At 47.0% G+C, this 20691-nt stretch overlaps 1 protein-coding gene across 7 annotated transcripts in view; it reads right to left on the bottom strand.

Moving 5' to 3' along the window:
- Nucleotides 1-20691, bottom strand: part of LOC147033370 (uncharacterized) — a 56069-nt gene that overhangs the window by 14491 nt on the left and 20887 nt on the right. For all 7 annotated transcript variants that reach the window (XM_085853941.1, XM_085853931.1, XM_085853948.1 and 4 more), the window contains 3 exons: nt 13037-13150; nt 11258-11376; nt 1939-2034 (listed from right to left, as the gene is read on the bottom strand). In XM_085853941.1, the coding sequence (XP_085710067.1) occupies nt 1939-2034; nt 11258-11376; nt 13037-13150 (329 nt within the window). The remainder of the gene's footprint in view (nt 1-1938; nt 2035-11257; nt 11377-13036; nt 13151-20691) is intronic.

Raw genomic sequence — 20691 nt, 5'->3', positions numbered from 1 at the left:
ATGTCCAAAACATGAGATTCTCATTGCTTCCCACAGCGATTATCACACTGAGATCAATGTTATGATGATTCCATTCATGGTTTTACCTGGACGCTGATGACCAATGACATTTGTTCATATCATTTTCCAAATAAATAAAATAAATTAATTTCAATGGAATACCGTATTTTCACGACCAAAAGGCGCACCGTGCCAAAAGGCGCAGTCTCAGTTGTGTGTGCCGTTCCTGTATTTGACACACACATAAGGCGCTCCTCACGATAGGGCGCGGGTTTTATATGAATATCCTCTACTACGTACGTCCGCCGTACAACAACACACTCACACAAGCACACAAGTGTGCGTATTTAAAAATAGATCGGGAGCAAAATTGAGTTTGGTTGTGCTTTATTAAAGTATTAGTTACAAAAATACTAAAACAATCAAATACCGGTAATAGTCTTTAATCAAATCCATCGAAATCCTCATCCTCTGTTTCGGAATCGAACTGCGCTAAACCCAACCTAGCAGGTCCACCTTCCTCGCCGTCAGAGTCACTTTCTGCACCGTGCGGCTCCTCCGAAATGATGCCGGCTTTAGCGAAAGCTCGGACAACAGTGCCAGCAGACACGTTAGCCCAGGCATCAACAATCCAGTGGCAAACTGTGGCGTAACTCGCCCGGCACTGCCTTCCACCCTTTGTGAAGCTGTGCTCTCCTTCGGTCATCCACCGCTCCCACGCCGCTCGCAGCCTCACTTTGAACGGCCGGTTCACGCCGATGTCCAGCGGTTGGAGTTCCTTTGTCAAGCCTCCCGGAATCACAGCAAGCGTAGCGTTCATCTGCTTCACTTGTATTTTCACGTCGTCGGTGAGATGAGCACGCATAGAGTCATAAATCAGGAGCGAAGGTGATGCGTGGAAAAAACCACCCGGTCTTCTTACATACACCTGCCTCAGCCACTCCTTCATCATTCCCTCGTCCATCCAGCCCTTTTCATTTGCCTTGATAATGACGCCTGCTGGAAACGTCTCTTTAGGCAAAGTCTTCCTCTTGAAAATTACCATCGGCGGCAGTTTCTGTCCATCGGCGTGGCAGCCAAGCACAACAGTAAACGAAGCCTTCTCATACCCCGTTGTGCGTATCGCCACCGTGCTGGTTCCCTTCCTCTCCACCGTGTGACTCACCGGGATGTCGAACGTGAGCGGCACCTCGTCCATGTTGGTGATGTGGCTCGGCTGGATCCGTTTGTCGCAGATGTGCTTGCTGCAGTAGGAGCGGAAGTTTTCCATCATTTCTTGATAATCCGCCGGACGTTGCTGCGCTATCGTAGTCCTGGTCCGGATGGAAAAATGGCACCGTTTCATGAAGCGAAAGCACCAAGACGGACCTCCGTGGAAATGTTCGATTTTCATTTCCTCCGCTATCGATACTGCCTTCAGTCGGATCGTGACCGTCGAAACGCTCCTCCCACTTGCTCTTTGCTCAACGATCCACTGCTCAAGTCTTTCCTCCAACTCTGGCCACCTCGCCTTGTTTCCACGGAAACTCAGCTGCGTCTTCTTCACCTGTCGCAGCTCGTTTTCCAGCTTCCTCCACTTTCGAACCATCGACTCGTTGATCTGGAAATTCCTCGCCGCGGCTCGATTCCCATGTTCCTCCGCATAGCTGATCGCCTTCAGTTTAAACTGAGCTTCATAAGCGTGTCTCTTTGCCATTTTCGGGGTTGTTAAAACAGCAATGTTCTGCATACCGCACATACCTGTTCTTTTATACATAAGCCACGCCCACATTTACCCCCAGTTCTAATGTTCACAAATACGTCCGCCTTACAATGACGACACACAAAGGGCGCACTGCACTATAGGGCGCGTCGCACATTTTGACAAAAATCTAAGACGTTTATATGCGCCTTATAGTCGTGAAAATACGGTAAAAGCCATTCCTTGGTGTTGCCTACCTGTGTTTGCTCGAACTCCTGCTGCAGCTCCTGGAGCTCAGATCCAAGGTCCTGCATCGAGTTTAATACTTGAGGATACTGTGCAGCCAACATGCCCTGCACAGAATGAGGAAGCACCAGGAAAGAATCGAGACCACCTTTGGTGAAACAAAAATAAACTCTGTAGAAAATGATTTCAAATGTATTTGTGGGAAAGAGCAGTGAAGGTCGTGGAAACTTTATCATTTCAAAGTGGAAAATGATATTTTATTTTGTGCTCGAGCTGAACCAAACAATAATAGCCATGCTTGATCACAGTGACAAATTGATGATTCACGGTAGAAGAACAATAAATACTCCTTGGAAGTTTCTGTACTTTATTGGAAGAAGAGGAAGAGGAAGAGAAAATGGACCCCCCACAAGGAATGAACTGGACTCCCACAACCTGTGCAACAGCGTTTTCAAAGAGAAACCACAGAATCCCAATGGCAAGTAGAATGCTGATGTGAACACACACCCGTGAGATGTAACACCCATGCATAACTACAAAAATAGTTGCAGCAGTCAGAATCGTCCCGGTTACCCAGTTAGAATCCAGGAAGGACGCAAAGTGACTGCAACGGTTGACCGTTTCGGAAAGCCCGTCAAATCTATCCAAGTGCTGCATTACCGTTAGATCGAGAGGTCAAAAACGGTCCAGCATCACGTGACTCAATCTAATGAGGCCAAGCAACTGTGGTTAATGAAATAAAGTTGAACTCATGTGCTTGGGTGAATTTAATAAATAATGTTTAAAGTTAGGAGTATGGCCAAGGACTCTGGCAGATAAAGCACTTGATCATCTTATCTGTATGAAGAGGAATTCCTTTGGCTTATGCAACCTACTGACCAGAGTCCTTTTATCCCCTTCTCCATTTCTCTGGTGGTAATAATGATGACCACGAATGGAGTTGTTTTATCCTCGTTCTCATGATTTCTGGTTTTCAAAGTTAATTTGTAGTTTATCCTTGATTAATGCTTAGAGATTAGACCAAGCTTTTCTGGTACAAATATAAAACTCAGAAATACTCTGCCTGTAGCAGAGAGTGCTTGGAGATTTTATAACCAGCACTCGCTCCGCACGTGTGCATTACATTAAACGATCGTATTGGACTATATAAAGTCTCTTCTGATTTATAGATATCCAAAATTTCTACGACACAACCTAAATCACGTGACGCGGTCTTCTATGTGGTGTGGAGATTGCAACCAATGAATCCCTCAACAGGTCCGATAAACACCAAATTAAGCAGCCATCAGAGCCAGAATCACTCAAAGACCAGGTATATTGAAGAACAGCAATGATGGTCACTCCTTTAGACTCTCCAGAGTCTGCTCTCAGAAGGGGGAACAATGTTTGGCATGACCCCAATTATCACACAATGCAACATCCCAGCCTTGTTGTTCTAATATTGCTAAGCTAAGCTATATCCCCCCCTCTAAGTTTCACCCATCCTTTTGCCATCTCAATCTGAGCTCACACCTGGAGAGGTCTCTGGTGCCTCCTCTAATGCCCACACAGCTATAGCGACCCAGGGTGGCATTTCCTCATTGTGATAGAGGCTCAGCCTGCCCACTTAGACGATCAGGGGAAAGGACCATAGTCCTCATTTGATTTTACAGAAAGGACCATAGTCCTCATTTGATCTCATTTTACAATTCCTGTACGCTGCCAAGGGGAAGCAAGTTTGTTTCACCCTTGGTTGCCGGCGACCCGGATCGATGGCTTTGCCCTTGTTCTGAGTGCAGCTCTCCTGGAATCCCATGCTGATATATACAAATCCTTCTATAAAGACCCGTTGACTTATGCTTGCTTTCTGATTTGGTAGCGCATAACCCTCCAGCCATTTGGTGAAACAGTCCACAATTACGAGGATACACTATATTTCGTCCTTTGGCCGGTGTAGGTTAACGGGCCCGATATGTCCATCAGCACTCGCTCAAAGGGTGCCCGCAGCGAGTAGAGCATGGGGCCTTCATCCTCCGTCCCCATTTGGCGGTGCAAGCAACACACGCTCGGCACCAATCCTGAATATCGTGCCCCAAGTTAACCCAATAGAACCTCCGAAAGACCCAAAATGTCCGCCAGGGAGGGTACTGTACACCTGTTGCAAAAATTGTGGTCTCAACTTTAGTGGGGACTATCCAGCCAAGAAGTTATTTCAGATGGAATGTCCACCTATTTGCGATGCAAGATGTTATCTTTCAATTACAAGACCTTAAAGAAGGCTACGCTTTTGTTTACTCCCCAAGAGGTGAGACTTCCTCCCTGTAATGTTTCCGACATTCCCTCACCCAAATGTGTACCAGTCTCAGCATGGAATCTTCCCGCTGGGCTTGCTCCAATCCAAAGTGCCAAATTCATCCTTTGCAGTTAGAGCCAAAATTGGCTTCATCAGTCGGGCTGCGCATACAATAATATTATGAGTGGTGTTTGCCAATTGGTCTCGGTCCTGATGTCGCAAGCAGAATTTAGTTTTGTCCCATGCAAGTGTGTCGAGAGAAAGCGCATCAGAATTCCCATGCACCTTCCCTGCTCGATGGGCCACATTAAAATCGTACTGCTGCAATTTTTCCAACCACCACACAATTTCGAACCGTAAGAGCCATTGCAAGGAGGAATGGTCTGATCTTATGTCAAATCACCTCCGATATAAATCAGAGTGGAAACAAGTCATTGCAGACAGCATCGCCGACAATTCCTTCAAGTTACACAATAAATTTGCTTGGCTATAATACATGATCACCTTTTCCACACACCCCCCTCCAACAATCCCATGTCCGAGACAGAATTGCAACCCAAACATTCCTGGCTTGCATCAGTGTCTAAGGTAAAGATCCCATAATCTGTGGTATGTGCTAATATGGTTGTAGATGTCAAACTTTTCAATTTACAAATGCCTCATGGCATTCTCTTGTACAATTACACTGGGCCCCCTTCTCTGTCAGCTGGTGAAGAGGCCTGGGAATCTCCACTATCTTTTCCACAAAGTGCCAGCAGTAAGAGCAGTGCTCCAAAAACCCCCACACCTTTTGATGGAGCGAAATGTGAGGCCCTCATATTGTTACGAATTTGGAAGCCTTTTGCACACAGTCAGCAGTCCCATAGTTCAGTTATCTTGTTAAGTATATGTGGATAGTTAGAATCCCTCCCCTATGTCTAATGGGCTAATTTCATGTGGGCGCTGTGGGTTTCTTTTATCAACTTTTAAAACTACAAACGCCAACAAAACCCTCACTTCACACCTCCTCCCACTCTGCAGGCGAACAAGCGCTTCACCCACCCAACTTTCACTTCACACCATGGCGCCATAACGCACGTGTTTCTGACTACGGACGTGGGCGGAGCTCCCTTGTCTCAGAGCTCGAACTCCGCAAAAATCAAAGAATAATGTCTCCCCTGTCGACATTGCAGGAGAAAAAAAGGGCCTTTCTCGGGGGTGGAGCAGCACCGAGACGCCGACACGCCCCTCCTCCAATCGCGGCTGGCCACCACGGCACCCCAAAACGCCCTGTCCAATCTGGAGGCGAGTTACCCGAGAGTGGATCCCTCCACCCCGCATGGGGGAGGGATAAGAAGGATCGAGAGCTGTATCCGGGGGGGGGGGTTCCTTGGTTCCTTGGAGGTCGTTCCTTGCTTCTGGTCTGCTGGGCTCTCCTGGTCGTCAGTCATCATTCGTGGCTGGCCGGGTCATTCGTAGGATCCTGGCTGCGCTCGTTGGATTCTGGTTCGTGTGTTGGAGTCCCACTGTGGTGGGTTGTGTTGGAGCGCTCGAGCTGGGGGTCCCCATTCCCTTCCATGGACTCCGAGCTCCACAAGTGCGTGTCGGTAAAACCGCATGTGGCGGCCAGGTACCCAACCAAACTCTAACCCCCAGCTTGCCTATCCTCCGCGGCTGGAGTGTCCGAATAAAGGCCAGTTGGCGCCATTTCTTTTTGGGCGAGTGTGTCGCCAGTCTGCAAGTAGAACTGCATAAGTGCCTTGCTTATTGTACATTGCATTTTAGTCGGTTTAACCCTGCTCTGTGTCTCCCTCCCTGATTATTATTTGTAAACTAAACCCCCATGTTAAATGTACCAGCTCATTTTCTGCGCTCTCATTGGTCGAGCATGGTTCGGGTTTGAGTTATAGTGAGGCCGATTGTGCCGTAGATTGTTATTTGGACCGGCGCAGCTTTGGTAATTCCCACTCGGTTAAGGCCCAGTCACACCTTGACGTTTTAGCCAGCAATGGCAACGTATTAAAATGTATGTAAAACGCTAGCTTACGTTGAACTTTTGATGTTTTTTTTTAAAGATTCGGACGTATTCATAACGACTTGGTCTTATGCGCAACATATTAGTAACGGACACAGAACGTTTCGTTGTGTTATAGATGACTTATACTAACGAATGCTGAACCTGTTGTCGGCCTTCACAACCTATGCCCAACGATAGTCTAACTTAGGCATAGCGCGTTGCACGCATCGCCGACGATGACGTGGCGTAGGTTATGGAAAAGCTGCCACACAACGATTCAAATCATATCCGCCACAGAAATGGAAGTGTCAACATCGCAGTCACACCTTGGCGATCTTGCCAGCGTATGCTGACCTCTGAAAAATGCGTCTAAAACGTTGGCGCACGTCGAATACGGTATGGGTAAGTTTGGTATGCGTGAATAGAACGCTAAAGTACGCTATCATACATCGTAGTAAGTGGAGTACGTCTTGTAATTTTAAACATGTTGAAAATTTTACGACGTACTTGCCGTATGACACACGCTCCGCATGCGATGGAAATAAGTTGTACGCACGGATATGCGATCGTTGACACACATCGACACACGTTACTTGAAAGGTACTCATAAGTCGAAACACGTCAAGGTAATGGTTAGCGTCAGTGTTCCAGACTCTCGGTTTTTTTTTTTTCTTTGGTACGACGGTGTTCAGTGTAGAGTGCGGTTATGATTTTAATCGTTGAGCGGCAGCCTATTAGTTATATTATATTATAACCGCACTACAAATCAAAGTGTCAAAATCACCATCATACCGAAGGAAAGAAGAAAAAAAAAAAAAAAAAAAACAGGGAGTCTGGAACACTGACGCCAACCATTACCTTGATGTGTTTCGACTTATGAGCAGCTTACAAGTAACGTGTGTCGATGTGCGTCACCGATCGCGCAACGTGAGTACAACACGTTACTCATAGGTTAGAAATAAGTTTCGGGTACGCTAAACATTACCTCGACGTGTTTCGACTTATGAGTAACTTACAAGTAACGTGTGTTGACGTGTGTCAACGATCGCGTGACGTGCCTGGCATAAGTCATACGCTGGCATAAGTCTTAAAATTTGAACCATGGAAAATTTGAGGACAACTGAAAAGTACAACGTTTAAAGCCAGCATACAACAATGTATGGCAGTGTTTTTCAGCGTGCTCTCAATGTTATCAAAACTTACCCATAACGTATTTGACGTGTACCAGCATTTTAGACAAATTTTCAAAAAAAATCGGCATAAGCTGGCTAAAACGTCAAGGTGTGACTGGGCCTTTACGCCGGATCCAAGTCGGTAACAGCGACTCGGTTCGGACAAAGCCGGCCAAGGGTGTGGCTTCCCCGGTAGCTAGACCGCGTGGCTAATTAGGTAAATTGGAATCAGACAAAAAGACCCTAACCGCGCGGTCGAAATATTGGCGTCCACGGTCCATTAAACAACCCGTCGACTTCGGAGTTATCCGGAGTGACGACCTTCAATTCTGGGTGTTTGGGGGGGGGGGGGGGGAGACGACCCAAATGCTCCATCTCGCGGTCGTTCCCCACCCCCGGCACTACAACAATATAACACTTTAGCTGGGTCGGTCTATTACTATTTACTGTTACATTAGCTGGGTGGACGTACCATCGATTACCATTACTTCAGCTGGATCGGTCCTCACTGCTTCGCGCCTGAACAACTGACCTCGACAGGCTACTTCTTTTGCAAACAAAGTGCAATTTAATAGGGCTCACCTTCAAGCCTGCGTATCTGAGGTGCTCAGACACCTGATCCAAATTGGCAATGGCTTATTCAAATGTTTTAGAGTGCACCAGGACATCATCCAGGTATACCAGGCGAGATTGCCACGGCATGCCAACTAGTGCATGCTCCATCAGTCTCACGAAGGTGGTGGGGACATGACACAAACCAAAAGGCATCACAGTGAACCGATACAGTCCATCACCCGCAGAAAATGCAGTCTTCTTTCCTGCTAGGTCCATTTCCACTTGCCAATGCCCACTCTTAAGGTCCATTGTGGAAAACCAATTGGAGCCCAAAATGGCATCGAGGACATCATTAATTCTTGGCATGAGATAAGAGTCTTTGAATGTCGTTGTTCAGCTGGCGATAGCACACACAATCGTGTGGTCCCATTCTTATTTTTAACCAGCACGACGGGTGACAGCCAATGACTTACCAAGAGCTCGATGATTGGAATTAGTGTCAAACGTGTTCATCAGCATAACATTGGATCATATGCATTACTCTTATGCGATAAATCGACCATCACATCAAAGCTTCAGTGTGAAAAGCCGAAACTAAAAGATCTTTACCTCAGCCACCGAAGGTGAAGGGGGTGACGTTTTCACCACTTTCTGTCTGTTTGCTTGTCTGTGTCCAGGATATCTCAAAAAGTTGTGGACGGATTCGGACAAAACTTGGTGGACAGGTTGGGTGTGTGGCAAGAACGAATTTATTCGATTTTGGTGATGATCTGAACCTGGATACGAGATTTATTTGATTTTTGAAGTGATCCTTCACCATTGAGAGATAGGGCCAAAAACGATATTGTACTCTTTCATGCATGATATTTCAAAAATGTATTGGGCCCAATATGTTCTCGTGGATCAGGTATTGCGTGGTGGAGGTGTACGCGCTACCGAGTGCCCTTCGAGTTTCACTTGCAATTCAATTGCAAATCAGAGGAAATTGAGGCACAAAGGAAATCAAATTGAAGACCAAACTGCATTGGAGTCATCAGAAGGAACCCCAATGAGCAAAGATCAGGAGGAATCTGGATAGGATTCAGGTTTCAGCAACTACTCCACTACCCTCAGACACACCCAGAAAACTTTCTGCAATAATTCACTTCTCCTTCCACAGAGATATAATGAAAATGAAAAATACAGAGCAAGAGAGATAAAAGAAAAGAATAACAGAGCAAGAGAGATAAAATAAAATTATAACAGAGCAGCAATACCCCTGGGTGCCCACGTGGTAGAATAATCATAATGCTACCGAGGAGGAAGTCAACATGGGACGGAATCAGCAAAATGTACCAACCAATGAACCAATGCTATAGTAAATACCTATTTTAGGGGGCAACCACCCCTGTAGAACCCCTTAGACCAGTGGTTCCCAACCTGTGGTACGCGAGGGCCTTCCAGGTGGTTCGCGAGCATTTTCGGGCTCAACCTTTAAAAATAATTTTTTTTAAAAAATGACGCGGAGAGCAAACGCTACGGAATGTTCGAACTCCTGACTACCCTTGAGAGCGAGCCCAATGATGAATTTTCCCCAAGAAATCGTCCGTCACCTCTCACTGCTCAAGACTGAGTTGATGCATTACTTCCCAGACATTATATGTTGTGCCTACATCACCAATCCGTTTTCCGTTGAACCAGGCGATCTGCCTGTCGGGACCGGGGAACAAGAGGAGCTCATAGATATCCAGGCTGACGAGACAGCAAAGACGAAGCACAAGGAATGCTCTCCGATGAACTTCTGGGTGACCATGGCCTCCTCATACCAGGCACTAGCTCGTCACGCTGTTCCCCAGCTACTGATTTTCCCCTCTACGTGGGAGTGCGAGCAGGGGTTCTCAGCCATGATGACCATCAAGTCAAAGAGCCGGAACAGTCTTGCTGCACCCGGGCATGATTTCCGATGTGCTGTGAGCAAAGTTATGCCCCGCATCGACCAGCTGGTGGAGAAGAAACAGATGCAGCCCTCACATTAAATTTTGTTCTTTGTTGACAGTTAGTTCATTTGTGTGTTCTACTTGTGAATAAATTGATATCTTATCGAATTGAGTTTTTTTGGAACCAGGTGGTACGCGGTGACGGCATGGGACCTCCAAGTGGTACTCGATCAGAAAAGGGTTTGGAACCACTGCCTTAGACCCTAATCTTCTTCATTGTCGTGAAAAAAACGTTAGTACATTACGGGTGATGAAGGTGGTGGTCAAATGTCATCGGAATTGTGTGTGTAGTTTCTGAGGAGAAAGCAAATGCATATTTAGGAGGCAACCTCTCCCCTCTCCCGTAGACTCCAAATTATTTAATGCCATGAACAAACTTCGGTGCATACACGGTGATGACTGTTGTGGTAAAGTTTCATCAAAATCGTTTGTGCAGCTTCAGGAGAAGTTGCAAGTATTTGTGGATGGACGGACAATGCGCCATCCCATAAGCTCCCCGGAACTACGTTCCAGGTGAGCTAAAAAAAAGAAGAAAAAAAAACAAAAAAAAAGCAAGAATTACAATGAATAGAGAGAAATGTGAAAAAGAAGAAAGAAAGGTGAAAGGAACAAAAACAGATGTGGGGAAGAACCCAGATAGATAGATTTCAGCAGTTACTCCCCAGGCTCAAAAATCATCACAATAATCACAAGAGATTTGGGACTCTCAATAGGCATGGTGGGGCTCAAGTGGGGTAACAGAACCAAGATACTCATAGTTATTGGAGATGCATGCATGCTCAGGACCTTTAAAGGGATTTGAACCCCCATAAACGATGATGAAGCGGTACACATAGTGAAGGTAAGTGTGTGCAGTGTAAGATTACCATGGATGGTTGCACCTGGTTCAGGGATCTGCATGGATAGTTTAAAAAATAAAAAGGAGAAAAACCCTGTTATTGTGAATACCCCTTTAAAAGGAACAAATTAGCATTGCCTTGCAACCCATAACAACATAAAAAGATCATATTTTCTGACTCGACCTTTTTGTATGAAAAATTACTATCGCTGTATCCTGTTAAATAAAGAGCTCCTATGCTTATCACTCATCCAAGATTAACGAGATTTATTCAGCTCCTTGGAGAATGGAAGCACAACCCACTTCATCAAATATATAAACAATATATTTATGATGTCTGCATGTCAGATTCAATCCAGTATGTGCTTGTCGTCTGCAAGCATGCCACACTAGAACATCGATAAAAGTGACCTTGGTTCTGGGTGAGAATCTTAATCAAAATAAATGACCTCGATAAATAAATAAAAGGTTTATCGTGAGAAATATTCCTTTTATCATTGCATTCGGTTTTAAGAGCTTACCATCATCTGGGTCCTTTCTCTTCCGACATCTTCAGGACCATCGGACTGCGGGTCCTCCACTTTGATCGGCAGCATTCTAAATTCTTCCATCTTGTCACAACGGTCCTTCACATGATCGGCTGCAACAGGCAGTTCAGAACATTCATGTACACTGCACAGCTACCTGGAAACGATAGAAAAAGGATCCGAAAAATTCCAACACAAGAATTCCTCACTTGGACGGTAGGTGAGGAGAGATATAGTTTTGCTGGCAACAACTACTTTTTGCAACCAATTCTAACTTCAAATGTATTGTGGCTGCAAAACAAAAACAAGGTACGAGTGATAGTTTAAAAAAGCTATCACTTAAATAACTCGCCTCTCATCACAAGAATGACATCCACAACGTTCAATGACATATTGATCAAAATATGTCACAAAAAAGGGAATAGGACACGAAACAAGCAACTTGCAGAAAAATTATTGTTATTATTATTATGAGAGGATTGCACTCAGTATATCTCATGATCTCAACATATATTTTCAGATTGACCAGAAAGATGGGACTTTATTATGTACCAACAAGGGTGTGGGGAAAGTGGAACAGAGAAAATTTCAGAAGCAGGTAGTGAGAAAATGGAGGAAGGGGGTCTTCAAGTAAAAGGTTGGTGTTTAGTTTTCAACAGTCATTCTGACCATCTTCACCAAATATCTCCATTTTCAAAATATTGGATGTTATGGGTTTTGTAAAAAAACAGAATTACTTTCATGAGACCATTACCCTCACAAAGAGAGGTTATTATTACCTGAAGCTGCATGATCACTGCTTGAATAAATGCAAACTGTAGTATTGTTTGTTGTTTGTTTGTTTGTTAAACTAAAACATCAAACTTAAGTTGAGTTTTGACAAACAATGGAAAATATGAAAATGAATGTTTGGAGCATCATGAAAACATCATCCTGTGTGCTTACAATCCAGGAACAGGAACCTACATGGAAATAAGGGACATTTGACACCATTTTGTTTTCCATCATGTGCGGAATGACTGCTTGCACTGTACAATCATGGCACACTTGCATGTCTATAAAAGTACCCAAGGTTCTGGGTGAGAAACTATTGAGCAGAATAAATGATCCCATTTAGTAATTCAATGGCTTATTGTCAAAAATATTCCTTTCTAGGTCATCTCTTCGAGCATGACCTAATAATATGGGTGTTGATGTCCTTCGATCCGTCCGTCCGTCCGTTCACAATGAAGTTGAAGCAGGAGATCTGGTCATTAGTGATCCTGATAGAGGTCGATGAGACGTACACGATGGTATGACTTTCAAGGTCACCGAAGGTCAAGGTCATGAGGCCTTTGAAGTTGCGAAAATGACGATTTTCAAATTCTATCTCCTCCGCCATTTCTCAAGCGATCTTGAATTTGACTGTAGCATATGAATCTATGGGACAATATCTAAATTTTGGTCGGGCCGGATTTTCGATATTCGCTTTCGTTTTCGTGTAACGCGACTTCAAATTTGGCAAAAAATGCGAAAATGACAATTTTCAAAATCTATCTCCTCCTACATTTCTCAAGCAATTTTGAACTTGATTGTGGCATATGAATCTATGGGACAATATCTAAATTTAGTCAGGACGGATTTTCGAATTTCGCTTTCGCGTCACGTGACTTCAAAGTTTGCAAAAACTGCCCTACCTTCAGGAGGCTATATATTTTCTCGCAGAATGACCGTCACTCCCGCACGGGTGTATTTTTTATTCAGTTTCAGTTTCATTCAGGTTCCGCCACTTACCTCTCTCCGGCTCTCTTGCTAACTCTTCAAAGCCATCTGACTGCAGGTCCTCCACTTTGATCTGCAGGATTTCAAATCCTTCCATCTTGTCACCGCAGTTCTTCACACAATCAGCTGCAGGAAGCAGTTCAGAAGGTTAATGTACACCTGCGCAGCTTCCTTGAAAAGCAGATCTCAGAGTCGGGACAAAAATGGGATCTGTGAATTCCAACAATAAAATAAAAACGAGGATGACACCTTCAATGTCACAGTCGCCAGATATGTCTCCGCCCACATTACCACATCATTATACATACTTGTGCAAATTTGATTTAAAACCCTGAACCCAGATCAATTTTTACCTTTTGTTGCCTGACAGCCTGGAATTAAATTGCATGAAATCAGACAAATTCTACAGCTTTCAGAAAATTAATTAAAAATACAAAACTAGAATATCTTGGTTGGATAAGTGTCCACCCTCCTTATAGTAGCAATTGTAAATTAGCTCAGGTGTAACCAATCACCTTCAAAATCACACACCAAGTTAATTGGCCTCCACTTGTGTTAAATTGGAGTGATTCTGATCATTTCAGAATAAAATCAATCAGCTGTTCCTGGACGTTTCATCTGCTGGGTAGTACATTTCACAGCAAAGACTCAACCATGATGCCCAAGGAGCTTTCTTAAGACCTCTGGGATAAAGATGTAGAAAGGCAGAGATCTGGGGATGGGCATAAAAATATTTCAAAAGACTTGAATATCCCTTGGAGCACAGTCAAAGCAATCGTTAAGAAGTGGAAGACGTGTGCTAAATCAAGACCCTGCCAAGATCAGGACGTCCATCCAAACTGGATGACCAAGCAAGGAGGAGACTGATCAGAGAGGGCACCAAGAGGCCAATGGCAACTTTGAAAGAGCTACATGCCTTTATAGCAAAGACTGGTCACTGTGTGCATGTGACAAAAAATATCCTAAGCACTCCACAAGTCTGGCCATAATGGTAGGGTGGCAAGAAGGAAGCCATTACTCAAAAAAGCCCATCTGGAGTCCTGTTTGAAGTATGCAAAAAACCACTCTGGAGATTCTGAAGCCATGTAGCAAAACATTTTGTGGTTTGACAACATCAAGATGGAACTTTTTGGCCTAAATGCAAAACTACATTTGTCACAAACCGAACACAGCACATTAACCAAATAATACCATCCCGACTGTGAAGCATGGTGGTGGCAGCATCATATTATGGGGATGTTTCTCATCAGCAGGGACTCGGGGTGCTTGTCGGGACAGAAAGGACAATAGATGGAGCAAAATACAGAAAAAAATCCAAGAAGAAAACCTGCTGCCCTCAGCAAGAAAGCTGAAATTGGGACGGTAATTCACCTTTCAGCATGACAACGACCTGAAGCACACAGCCAAAGCTACACTGGAGTGGCTAAAGAATAAAAAGAAATGTTCTTGAGTGGCCCAGTCAGAGCCCCGACCTAAATACAATTGAAAATCTGTGGCATTACTTGAAGATTGCTGTCCATCAATGCTCCCCACGCAACTTGACTGAGCTTGAATGGTTTTGTTCAGAAGAATGGGCAAATATTTTCCAATCAAGGTGTGTAAACTTGGTAGAGACCTATCCCAACAGACTCACAGCTGTAATTGCTGTTAAAGCTGCTACCACCAAGTATTAACTCAGGGGGATGGACACTTATTCAACCAAGACATTCTAGTTTTGTATTTTTAATTAATTTTCTGAAATTTGTCAAATGTTTTTCACTTGGAAGTTGTGGTTTATGATGTATAAATGAAGGTGGAAAAAAAGTCTGATTTAATGCACCTTAATACCAGGCAACAAGGTAACAAAATGTGCAAAATTTGAAAGGGGGTGGAGACTTTCAATAGGCACTGGATATGCGATTAGCACCCTCTGGCTGTAATGGTGAGCATCAGTCACAGATTATGTCTCACATAGTAAAACCACATAATCTGCAAAGAACTTGTCTGCCGTCCAGACGATTGTTCCGCAAATGCAAACCAAAAAAAAACAGAAGACAAGTTCCATCAGTTGGACATGTAGACCAAAATGTGTGGAGCATGACGAAGCGCTCCCACTCAAACTCAAAAGGGTACGAGTCCCACACATATGCAGACCAAAGCGTCGCCTTCGTCTTACTTACACACACACACACACACACACACACACACACACACACACACACACACACACACACACACACACACACACACACACACACACACACACACACACACACACACACAGGGGAGCATGACGAAGCGCTCCCACCTCAAAAGGACACGAGTCCCACACATATGCAGACCAAAGCGTCGCCTTCTTCTTGCTCCCCACAAATTGGTGTGTGTGTGTGTGTGTGTATACACGTCTGTGTGTGCGTGCGTGTGCGTGCGTGTGCGTGCGCGCACACGTCTGTGTGTGCGTGCGTGTGCGTGTGCGTGCGTGCGTGTGCGTGCGCGCACACGTCTGTGTGTGCGTGCGTGCGTGCGTGCGTGCGCGTGCGCGCACACGTCCGTGCGTGCGCGTGCGCGCGCACACGTCCGTGCGTGCGCGTGCGCGCACACGTCCGTGCGTGCGCGTGCGCGCGCACACGTCCGTGCGTGCGCGTGCGCGCACACGTCCGTGCGTGCGCGTGCGCGCACACGTCCGTGCGTGCGCGTGCGCGCACACGTCCGTGCGTGCGCGTGCGCGCACACGTCCGTGCGTGCGCGTGCGCGCACACGTCCGTGCGTGCGCGTGCGCGCACACGTCCGTGCGTGCGCGTGCGCGCACACGTCCGTGCGTGCGCGTGCGCGCACACGTCCGTGCGTGCGCGTGCGCGCACACGTCCGTGCGTGCGCGTGCGCGCACACGTCCGTGCGTGCGCGTGCGCGCACACGTCCGTGCGTGCGCGTGCGCGCACACGTCCGTGCGTGCGCGTGCGCGCACACGTCCGTGCGTGCGCGTGCGCGCACACGTCCGTGCGTGCGCGTGCGCGCACACGTCCGTGCGTCGCGCGTGCGCGCACACGTCCGTGCGTCAGCGTGCGCCTGCACACGTCCGTGCGTGCGCGTGCGCGCACACGTCCGTGCGTGCGCGTGCGCGCACACGTCCGTGCGTGCGCGTGCGCGCACACGTCCGTGCGTGCGCGTGCGCGCACACGTCCGTGCGTGCGCGTGCGCGCACACGTCCGTGCGTGCGTGTGTGCGCGCGCACCCGTGCGTGCGTGTGCGCGCACACGTCCGTGCGTGCGTGTGCGCGCGCACCCGTGCGTGCGTGTGCGCGCACACGTCCGTGCGTGCGTGTGCGCGCGCACCCGTGCGTGCGTGTGCGCGCACACGTCCGTGCGTGCGTGTGCGCGCGCACCCGTGCGTGCGTGTGCGCGCGCACCCGTGCGTGCGTGTGCGCGCGCACCCGTGCGTGCGTGTGCGCGCGCACACGTCCGTGCGTGCGTGTGCGCGCACACGTCCGTGCGTGCGTGTGCGCGCACACGTCCGTGCGTGCGTGTGCGCGCACACGTCCGTGCGTGCGTGTGCGCGCACACGTCCGTGCGTGCGTGTGCGCGCACACGTCCGTGCGTGCGTGTGCGCGCACACGTCCGTGCGTGCGTGTGCGCGCACACGTCCGTGCGTGCGTGTGCGCGCACACGTCCGTGCGTGCGTGTGCGTGCACACGTCCGTGCGTGCGTGTGCGTGCACACGTCCGTGCGTGCGTGTGTGCACACGTCCGTGCGTGCGTGTGTGCACACGTCCGTGCGTGCGTGTGTGCACACGTCCGTGCGTGCGTGTGCGTGCGTGTGTGCACACGTCCGTGCGTGCGTGTGTGCACACGTCCGTGCGTGCGTGTGTGCACACGTCCGTGCGTGCGTGTGTGCACACGTCCGTGCGTGCGTGTGTGTACACGTCCGTGTGTGTGTGTGTGTACACGTCCGTGTGTGTGTGTGTACACGTCCGTGTGTGTGTGTGTGTACACGTCCGTGTGTGTGTGTGTGTACACGTCCGTGTGTGTGTGTGTGTACACGTCCGTGTGTGTGTGTGTACACGTCCGTGTGTGTGTGTGTACACGTCCGTGTGTGTGTGTGTACACGTCCGTGTGTGTGTGTGTACACGTCCGTGTGTGTGTGTGTACACGTCCGTGTGTGTGTGTGTACACGTCTGTGTGTGTGTACACGACTGTGTGTGTGTACACGACTGTGTGTGTGTACACGACTGTGTGTGTACACGTCTGTGTGTGTGTGTGTGTACACGTCCGTGTGTGTGTGTGTGTGTGTGTGTACACGTCCGTGTGTGTGTGTGTGTGTGTACACGTCCGTGTGTGTGTGTGTACACGTCCGTGTGTGTGTGTGTACACGTCCGTGTGTGTGTGTGTGTGTGTACACGTCCGTGTGTGTGTGTGTGTACACGTCCGTGTGTGTGTGTGTGTGTGTAGACGTCCGTGTGTGTGTGTGTGTACACGTCCGTGTGTGTGTGTGTGTACACGTCCGTGTGTGTGTGTGTACACGTCCGTGTGTGTGTGTGTACACGTCCGTGTGTGTGTGTGTACACGTCCGTGTGTGTGTGTACACGTCCGTGTGTGTGTGTACACGTCTGTGTGTGTGTGCACGTGTGTGTGTACACGTCTGTGTGTACACGTCTGTGTGTACACGTCTGTGTGTGTGTACACGTGTGTGTACACGTCTGTGTGTGTACGTGTGTGTGTGTGTGTGTGTGTTTGTGTACCCTTTCAAATTTATCCTGAGTGGCAAGGGTTATCCTGGGTTGTTTGTCATTCCCTTTCCAGGAGTTCGGGAAGGAATTTGGCCAAGGTGCGGCAACAGCTTGCAGACTCTTCGCAAAGGACACTGTGAGGATATTTAACATCCACCAACTGATATCGGTGGATGGGACACAGAGTTTAATGGCCATTGGAGGGACGGCAGACACATTGATGATTCATCCAACCTGTGAAAGACCGGGATGGCAGTTTAAAGCTGGGCAAAAATTTGAACCCAGGCTAGACATCTGAGAAGTGAGTGTGTACGTGTGTCCAGACCACTTCATTGCACCGCCCGTGAGGCACTGGTGGCCCCTGGTGGTCTAAACTCTAAAGTGCAGACCCTGAAGTGTGGCCAATAATACACAAAAGTGAAAACACCCCATCATAATCCACCATAAATGCTATCAAATTGACATAATGGTTTCCAATGAGTGTTCCAACACCAAGCATAACATCAGGATATGCTTGCAGTATACAAACAATGATGCTTGCCACTCAGTTAACCACAAAAAAGAACAGTACATGGGGGTGGGGCCTAATAGCAGCCATTACGGAGTCCTGCAGGCAGTGTGGCGACTGTCACACTGATTCCTTTTTGACAAAGTGGCCCCCGTCTAAAAAAAAAGAAGTGAAGATCACTTGTCTTGGCCATCCTGTCAGCCCAGGTCGTATCTTAACACACTGTTAAACAAACCACGATTGCATGTTGTATTTATACGTTTTAAATGCATCTTGTTTGGCATCATGTTCTTCTGGTTCTTCTGGTTCTTGGTTTTTCAAACCCGGGGGCGCGACCCCAAGCAGGGTCGCCGAGCAAATTTCGTGGGGTCAGGGGCGTCTGCTTGCAGCGAAAAAAAATTGTCTATTTTCGATCGGTGTTCGGTTTTACAGGATGTAATATAAACGGTTCGTTCAAAGTATGGGAACCGGCGCAGCATGACGCTTGGAATTGTATCCAGCCGATGCGCGGGCTCGCTGAAGGGCGGTTCATTTTGGCGGGAAATTAGTGGTTTGATCCATGGCCTCTCAGACTCGGACTCCATCATTAATGTCTATTCACGTCTCCACGTACGACTCGAGACCTGATTTGTGATGGCAGCACCGGCCACCAGCAAATCTCGAGAACATTCTTACCAGGATAAATTTCTGGACCTTGGATTTTACTACGTGGTGGATAAAAGTGGGGCACAGAGGCCTCAGTGTGTGATTTGTTTTGAAGGGCTTTCTACGGAGTCTATGAAACAAAATAAGTTGCAGAGGCATTTGACTACAAAACATGCGCCTTATCAGGGGAAGGAGAGAGCGTTCTTTGAGAGGAAACTTCTTGCACTCAAGAATACACGTCTTGACAGAGAAGGTACATGCCATCAGACCAATTCTCGGACATTAGAGCCCTCGTATCGAGTGTCGCTCCATGTTGCCAAGACTAAAAAGCCTCACTCCATTGTGGAAGAACTCGTGCTGCCATGTGCAAAGGACATGGTATCTCTGATGGTTGGGGAGGAAGCAGCGAAGAAACTGGCAGTTATACCCCTCTCTGACAACACCATCCAACGCAGAATTGATTAGAAGGGAAACACTCGGTAGAGTGCAAAACCTCCGCCGCCAATACTGCTGGGTCACTTAAGTGAACCTGATATCCTATTCATTGTAGGTCAAAACGGATCAAACTATACTGAACCACGATTGATTAACTAAACTAAATCGACGCACATGAAGAAATGCCAAAAAAATAAAATCGAAATTTTTTTGAAAAAAAAGTTGCAAAATTTCTGGGTTTTTTTCTCTAACAATTTTTTTTTGGGGGGGGGGTGGAAATCACTTAAAACATGTAGAAATGTAAAAAAAAAAAAAAAATCAAATATTATTCAAATAAAATCGAAATTTTTTTGAAAAGAACTTGGAAAATTTGTTTGTTTTTTTTCTAACAAATTTTTTTTTTGGTTGGAAATCACTTAAAACATGTAGAAATGCAAAAACAAAAATTCAAATATTTTTTTCAAAATGGCCGCCGTAGCGGCCATATTGGACTTTGGACCGAGTCCAAAATCTAATGGCATGATCCTTGGACCATACCTAATCCCCCCACCAAGTTTCGTCGAAATCCGTCCAGGAGTTTTTCCGTAATACTGTTCACAAACAAACAAACAAACACACAAACACACAAACAAACAAACAGAAAGGGGTAAAAACAGTAACCTCCATCCATCTTCGATGGCGGAGGTTAAAGATACGAGTCTGGATGCAACGGCTCAGGTCATACAGAAGATCAAGGAATCGCCGTGGTACGCCATACAGTTGGACGAGTCCACTGATATCGCATCGTACGTGCAACTCATCGTCTGGGTCTGCTTCATCAAGGCTGATAACTTTGTCGATGAGCCTCTGCTCATCAAACCATTGGAGGCCACCACCAAAGGCGAGGACATTTTTGGGAAAGTAGAGCAGTTTTATCGTGACCATGATCTGGACTTCGGAAAGTTGCTCGGTTCAACAACAGACGGCGCGCCAGCAATGTTAGGAGTGCGTTCTGGATTCAAGGCTAAATTGCTTGAGGTGGCTCCTCAGACCTCCATGGTACACTGCATGATTCACCGAGAAGCACTCGCCTCTCATACTTTGCCAGAAACCTTGCAGAGCGTGCTCTCAGAAGTCGTAAAAATGGTGAATCACATCAAATCGAGCGTCCTCAACACTCGGTTATTCAGACTATTCTGCCAGGAGATGGACGCCGACCATATAATAAGAATTTACTATTCTATACTCAGGTCAGATGATTATCTCGAGGAAACCTTCTTCTGCGTGTTTACGAGCTCAAAGATGAACTGAAGGAGTTCCTACGCACACAAGAGAAAACGGCATGGGTAGCGTTGCTTAAGTCGGACTCTTGGCTGTCAGAACTGTGCTGTCTCGTTGA

Source organism: Eptatretus burgeri, chromosome 2 (assembly GCF_056783735.1).
Source record: "Eptatretus burgeri isolate ZD-2024b chromosome 2, Ebu_testis_v1, whole genome shotgun sequence".
Lineage (NCBI taxonomy): Eukaryota > Metazoa > Chordata > Myxini > Myxiniformes > Myxinidae > Eptatretus > Eptatretus burgeri.
Note: the sequence above shows the minus strand (reverse complement) of the source record. Positions and strands in the feature narration are given on the sequence as shown.